We start from the raw sequence: 7,500 nt of genomic DNA on the forward strand, positions 1-7,500 counted from the left end.
TCCTTTGCCTTGCAGAAGCTTTTTATCTTGATGAAGTCCCAAGGGTTCAGTTTTGCTTTAATTTCCCTTGCCTTTGAGGATGTGTCAAGTAGGAGATTGCTGCGGTGGAGGTCTAGGAGGTTTTTCCCTACTTTCTCTTTGAGGGTTTTGATGGTTTCCTGTCTCACATTCAAGTCCTTCAGCCATGAAATCTCATGATTTTTAAAAGTTGTCTATTATTTAAAACTTTTTGAAAAAGATTCAAATAAAATACATTATTTGTGGATTAGTTTCAATCCAAAGGCTGAGAGCTCCAATGCACAGATATACATAGAAAGAGATTCATGATGTATTGTTTTTATTGTGTGAAAAGACAGTTACAAAAACACTTTATATAATGTGATCTCAATTTTCTTAAAAATGAAAGCATATTTAGATGTATAAACTCTAAACTCTAAACGGTGACTGAATGGATACAAATCTAAATGTTACTAGTGGGTGATTTTTTTTACATATCTGTATTTTTGCATTTTTATACTGATTATTAGTATTTTAATATCAAAGAATACAATAAAGTTCTTTTTATTGGTGGTTATAAAGGAAATAATTAATAGTTTTGTTTAAAATTTTGAGAATTAAATTAAAAATCAAAACCACTAAATAAATACTCTTCCACATAAAATCAGACAGACAGAATCTAAAGTCAATTCTTCCATTCACTTTATCAGTGGCTCTGTCAGTGACAATACATACCATCTCTGCTTCACATCCCATTGGTAATGTAAAAATTAATAAACAAAAACTAAATTAATATCTACCATTATGTTTCTAGCATCATCAAAAATTAAGCAGATGGAAGGATGTTTTTTCTACTACAGTACAATTCTGGAAAGAAGACAGACACTAGTAGAATGTAATAATGTAAAAAGTTTGCTTTGTTTTTATAATTCCATCCAGAAGTAAGACCATTGTAGGGACTTTTTTTCCCGTGCAATGTCTTCATTCTCAAAATGTGAAGTTCCACCACGCGCCACCCTTCACTCCCTGGCTAGCGATCAGACCCAATGCAGTGGAGTAGAGACTGGTAGGCAACCCATGGCCAGAAGGAGCATTAGATGAGGTGGAACCCCTATCATGTTCTCAGAAATACTTGTGGTTTTTTTCCAGATTCAATTTATTTAAACTAAAAACAAAAACAGTCCAAAAACATTTGAGTAAGTTCCTGTGAGTGGAGCTCTAGGACAATTGGAATAAATTAGGAAAGCCACTTTTAAGGATTAGCTTTGACCTTCAAGTAAAGAAATTAATAATATTTTTTGAGAATTTTCATCCTTTGTCTTCTCTTCCCACCTATCCGTTCCACTAGTAAAGGCATGGACTTTTCCGAATGGAATTCAGGAAGGAGAAAAGGTCCACAGGTGAAACCAACCAATTAGCTGATATAAAGTGGATTTTGTTTTTGTCTCTATCACCTCTTTTTTATCATAAGGAGATTAGATACCTACATTCCACTATTCCTTTTACTACGCAGGTTAAGTATAATGGACGGTAAAGAAATTTTTTCAGGCAATAATACTACCCTTGGAAACCTACCTTAAAGTGAACTCATGTACTTCCCCAAATACCCAGTTTTAAGCCCAAGGAGAAATTTCATATTTGGTCCATGGAAATATCATACCCTTTGAGATATTTTTAATAACTCATTTTCATTATTTTTCTCTTTTCAATGAATTCACAATAAAAGAGAACAATAAAAGTGTTGTTTCATATCTTTACTTTCAGCAATGTGCAACATGAACATAATAGTGTTAAGAAGTCAGAAATAACACAGTAGCTCTAGAAGATGCTTATAATTGCAAAAATTTCAACAATTATATTCCCTAGGTTCCCCCAAACTAGCGTATTTGTTAATCAAATTAATTAAGAAGCTTTTCAAAATAAAAGCAATGTTGTAAATAAATATATTTTCATAACCATAGAACATTTAGTTCTGCTGGAAGTAACAACATATTACACTCAAGTACTTTATGAAGATATAAGGGTAAAAATTATCTGGATGCAATTATAAATGTACCCTAATTAGCTTGCTTCTTTTGTGTGTATGTTTTTGTTCATGTATTAAAATTATATTTTGTAACTGTTAGTTCTTAAATCATCACAAAGATGTTATCTGACCCACAGAACTTATGTCAATTCAACGTGATGTTGTGGTTGAACAATGTCTTTGAAGTTAAATTTAGTACAATAAATTATATTTAATCAAAGCCAAGACCTCCTAGCTGCTCATGTCTGTTATAGATGAATGCTAGACTCCCAGTTTGGAAGAATAAGACCTTCCTACAAATCTCAACCTTGACATTTCATAACTGAAAATCATGTCATATCAAAGTCCTAATGACAACAGAGCTCTCATTGTGTTTCAGAGTTCCACGTAGGTGGCTATAAATTCACTTATGATCAGCTCTTCCACTGAATTCAGACATGTTTAATAAACACTACAAAGAAACTTTCTAAAATTTGATTTTATTTAATAAATAGTTTAAAGAGTTTCTAAGTGAAGAAATGATTTTCCTGATTCTCTTAGAAATTCTGACCATTTTTTTAATCTTTCACTCATTTTTATTTCTAATGTGATTCTTAGGAATTTTTCTAATCTATATTTAATCTATCAAAGCATCTATGCTTTGGCTTCCTTTGATATAACCTATGTTAAGATCTCTAAATTAAATGACGAAGGTAGAGAAGTAGAATTTAAACACAGCAACAAGTTATTGTAAGTACTCTTTAGAATTTCAGATTAACAAATTTGTCCCAAAATGATAACATAATAACTTACTAAATGAATAATGCAACATAGAACAGATTTTCACAGGACCTCCAACCTCACAATCTCTTTTTCTTTCTCACTTCACTTTCTGTCTGTCTGTCTGTCTGTCTCTCTCTCTCTCTCTCACACACACACACACACACACACACACACCCATGCACGCACACACACACTCCCACTCACATCCATACATGGGTATGTACACTCATATCAGAATTTTAAACACTGCTAATAAAGGTTTTAACTTAGATAAATTAACTACATTAAAATACTGATATTGTGAAAATACCTATGTCCAACACTCCATAGAGGGCATCTTTTTGTGAATTTCTAAAAAGCTTAAAGAAAGAAAACCAGAAAGAGAAACCAGAGTCCTCAAGGAGAAGGGTGGGTGAGTGTCGGTGCCGCTCAGGGTCACAGCTTCCCATTCTCCTCGCCGCTCTCCTTCTCCTCTATGGCTTCCAGGCTGCGTTTGCTCTTGGCCTCGGCACCGCTGCTGGGTGCCTTACTAAGTCCACAAGACAAGCACGCCAGCTGGATCTGCTTCATGTTTTCTACAGCTTCATTCTTGGCATTCTTCAACAGATCTCCTTGGCCCTACAAACAAGCAGAAATATACACCAAAGAAGAAAGTTATGCACCGGGCACATCCTGAGTGATATCACTCTATATATTAGTGTTGTTGCTCAGTGAAGAAACAGACCCAGGCCCTGAGAGCGCACTTTTTCAAGGGGTTGTCCCCAGGTTCTTTTCTAGCACTGTTGAATGTCTTTGCTCTTCAAGCAAAGGACCTTAGCTTGATTCCCATTAGCTCTGTGGTTGGCAGTAGCTCCTTGAGATTCCTGTAATAAGGAACAAACCTCTGGGGGTGAGGGGACTCCTATGAGTTACCGAGGATGGTCCACGCTTCCCTCACAACGGTCTGAGACTTTGCACACTGCTGCAACCCCTGCCCCACCCAGGCCTAGCACTCCTAGGCGTGGGAGAAATCAAGGAAAGAATTGAAAATTAAATCAGACCCTCTGTGTACAAGGGTTTACAAACCCAAACATTTTCTGTGACATAAATCACGTACCATCATGCTTAGTAAGCTGGGAGTTTTTATATATTGGGTTATCCTTGCAATCTGTCTTTTAATGAATTATTAGTTACCCACATTCCTTCTGTCTTTACCCACAGTGTCCTTAAGGACAATGTTCCCATCTAGCTGATGGAGAAAAAGAAACTCCAGAGGTTCAACATGTCAATCAAAACAAAAAGTAAAGGAGAATAACAGGAAATCATCAACTGTCAGTTATATCACTACTCAAGAAAGACTTTTTCTCCTTATTTCTATTTCTTATTTTAGTTCTCCACTATAATGATCAATGTATAAGCTGATGCTGGTTCAGGGGCCCAAAGGAGCTAGTGTGGGGAAGCCGGCACTTTTTCCATGGTGCACAGACAGAAGAGGAGACAGTCCTTTCTCTATCTCCTCTCCATTCTTACTGCAGTGCCTAGGAAGTGACCCCAAACTGCAAAGGGCAGTGTGGGAGGAAGTGGAGTGGACACTGACTGCTGGAGAATTCCTCCACAAAGTAGAGACTCGGCCAAAGGCTATGTCATCTATTTTATCCAAGATGCTCCATGATACAATGGTTTTCCTCTGTGTGTATGAGGAAACTTGTGTTAAAAAAGACCTGAGAATATTTCATTCTTCAAAATCTACACAGGCACGCCCCAATTCTACCTATGTAATAATAGCTAAATGCTTCTAATAACAGGCTTTAACTAAATGGGATGCATGCATAAGGAGGGCTTTGCTTAATATTTTTGTTAAAGTGAACTTACCCCAATCACCTCAATCACAGAAAGGGATTTTATCAGTGGACATGGAAGTTTTATAGTCTATCCTTCTTGTGAAAAGAAAAGAGGCTGAGCCTAATGAGGTTTAGTGACTGCACCAAGGTTGCAGCCAGTAAATGACTGAGCTGGGACTAAAGTCCAGGTCTTGTACATTGGTTCAGTGCCCTATTTCACACACCATGTTTATACTTTAGATTAAGACCAAAGGCAAGAAGATGAACACTGTCAGATAGAGATGGATTTTCTAAGGGAAAAAATTCACTACACAAGCAGAATTTGGGGAGTCAGTTCTGTATAATGCAGACATAATGAGCTCCCTTTGGACACTGAGAAACAAAGTCACATCCACTCTGAAAAATGCAGTTCTTAAGTAATCATAATAATGTATAAAGTGCTTACTCTCTACTGGTACTCTTTTTTATGCTTTACATATGTTCATTCATCAACTGTCACAGCATCCCTAAGAACATAGGCACTTTTCTTACTCCCGGTTTATTGATGAAAAAACACTGAAGCCCAGAGTGGTCACCTTTCCCAGAGTCATGAAGCTACTAAGTGGCAGAGGTTGGGTTCAAATACAGCCCAGCAGTGGGCTCTGGACTCTGCAGTCTTCATCACTATGGGATGTGACATCTCTTCAAGGAAAATCATGCACTCTACAAAGCACATGAAAGCCTCCTATTCAGTGTTACTCACAAAAACAACACAGATATAAAGAGAATCATTGGCACAGTCTGACAGAACTCAGAGGCGGCAGCTGGAGAGTCACAAAGATCAGGTATACCAAGGACATGTTGATGGGGACAAAAGTCTGATTATTTTAATTTTGCTTTCAGTACCAACAATTTCACCTTGGGCCATTTTCTCTTCTATAAACAAAAAAAAAATCCTTCTGTTTTCCTCACAGCTTTAAAGATTAAATAAAATATGTTGAAAAGCTATTTGTAAATGAAATAACCACAAGTAAACTATGCTATAAGGTAATATGAAAGAGTGGGTATCACAGTCTACTCCTGTAACAAATACCTTTGTACTGTACATATGTTAATAGATAAATTTTACTACTTTGTTTAAAATGCACCCGCAGCGAGGCGCCTGGGTGGCTCAGTTGGATGTCAGACTTTGGCTCAAGTCATGATTTCACTGTTGGTGGGTCCAAGCCCTGTTCGGGCTCTGTGCTGACAGTTCAGAGCCTGGATCCTGCTTCAAATTCTGTGTCTCCTTCTCTCTCTGCACCACCCCCCCTCAAAAATAAACATTAAAAAAATTTAAATGCACCTTCAGGAGTCTATTTTATGGAGATATGTATACTGCTACTGGATTTACAAATTGAAAGATTCCTTTAAAAACCAAACTGTATTAGCAAAGAGATCATATCCACACTCCTTTTCAGTGTGACTTTTAAGAGATAATTTTCCTTTTAGTTTTGAAATTTTCAGTGAGCATTTTAAAATTACAATGAAAGAAAAATTGGGATCTTCCCTAACTGTAAGGAAAGAGAGAAAAATCTCAGAAATCTCAAGTTACTACTGCTCTCATATCCCTTGTCCTACAGCAGGTTGTGAAACAGATCTAATTAATCAGCCAGAATACATTTCATCGGTTCTGAGAGGTGGCATCCAGGCCTAAATGCCAGACTGTGCCGGTTCCGGCACACAGAAGTCAGTCTCTCTAGAAAACAATGGCCAATTGGAGAAAACAGTTTGTGCCAGTGCACAAAAACACAACTACATCATCTCCTAAAAACCAGGAGACGACACATCCAGGCTGAATGATACAGGCAGAAAAAAAATAGGGAAATTGAATTGTTAACTAACAGAGGAAGACAAAATGAAATACCAACTCATAAAGATTTTACATTGAAACATTCACATAAAAATTTTGTTTCCTATTCTTTAAAAAAGGAGGAATTAAAGGTCATCTTTCTGTTCTGTGGCTCAAGCAATAAGCTCCTTGTGTCCTTCCTATTAGGATATTAGCACCAGAAAAGCCTCATACTATTGTCTGAAAGAGTGAAGTTTATTGTTAACAACCCCCATCTTGGGATTCCTCTTTAGTGCATTTTCCCTTAAATGTGCAGCAATTTCCCCTGGCCAACTAGCATCCCATCTACCTGTTACATTCCCTCTTAAACTTCTAACCAGCCAACTTACACAGTCTGTGTCAAAACATTGTTGTCCTGTGTATCATTTCCTACAACATGTATTCGGCATTCAGCTCAGCTAATCAATCTGAAGGTATCTGTGTGTGGTATGTATTTAAGGAGTTTTGTAACAAGCGTTTCTAAAGAACTATGCCCAAATGTTTTCCTCAAACACAGGTCTTGGGAGGGGAGGAAAAAGGAAAGAAAGAATTTTACTTGGTGCTATAAAACTGAAATACTTCTTAGATATTCAAGTAAATCTGGGATTGTTATGGCCTAAAATATAAAATTAATGTACAATTTGATCACTGGGCACTCATTGAAAGAAATGTCAAGCTGCTGCTGCTGCTGTTTTGATATTCTAGTGATCTCATGGCAATTTGCGGTTTCTCTCCTCTGACGTGAGGGACACTTCAGGAAAAAGAAAAAAGGACTGACTTAACCCAAAGAAAAGTGAGAGTAATAGAGAGCATCTCAGGCTGACGCTCACAGGCAGAGGCCTATCAAGAGCCTCAAGGGAATGGCCACAATTCAGCCTCCACACTTATTTGGCTTCAAAATTAAGATTCGTGGAAATCCCAGCACATTTAAACAGTAAGACTTAGCATCACAGAAAACCGTAGAGAGATCACAATAGGGATTTTGAATCTAAAAATTTGTGATGATTAGTTAATTCTTTGAAAAAGAGAGATTAAGCAGTCATAAC

General features: G+C 37.0%; 1 protein-coding gene across 1 annotated transcript in view; it reads right to left on the minus strand.

The window, feature by feature from the left end:
* Positions 1-1,736: 1,736 nt before the first annotated feature.
* PLCL1 (phospholipase C like 1 (inactive)) overlaps positions 1,737-7,500 on the minus strand; it is a 331,059-nt gene continuing 325,295 nt past the window's right edge. The window contains exon 6 of the mRNA XM_029934146.1: positions 1,737-3,403. Within this exon, the coding sequence (XP_029790006.1) occupies positions 3,221-3,403 (183 nt within the window). The 3' untranslated portion in view covers positions 1,737-3,220. The remainder of the gene's footprint in view (positions 3,404-7,500) is intronic.

Source organism: Suricata suricatta, chromosome 3, assembly GCF_006229205.1.
Source record: "Suricata suricatta isolate VVHF042 chromosome 3, meerkat_22Aug2017_6uvM2_HiC, whole genome shotgun sequence".
Classification (NCBI taxonomy): Eukaryota; Metazoa; Chordata; class Mammalia; order Carnivora; family Herpestidae; genus Suricata; species Suricata suricatta.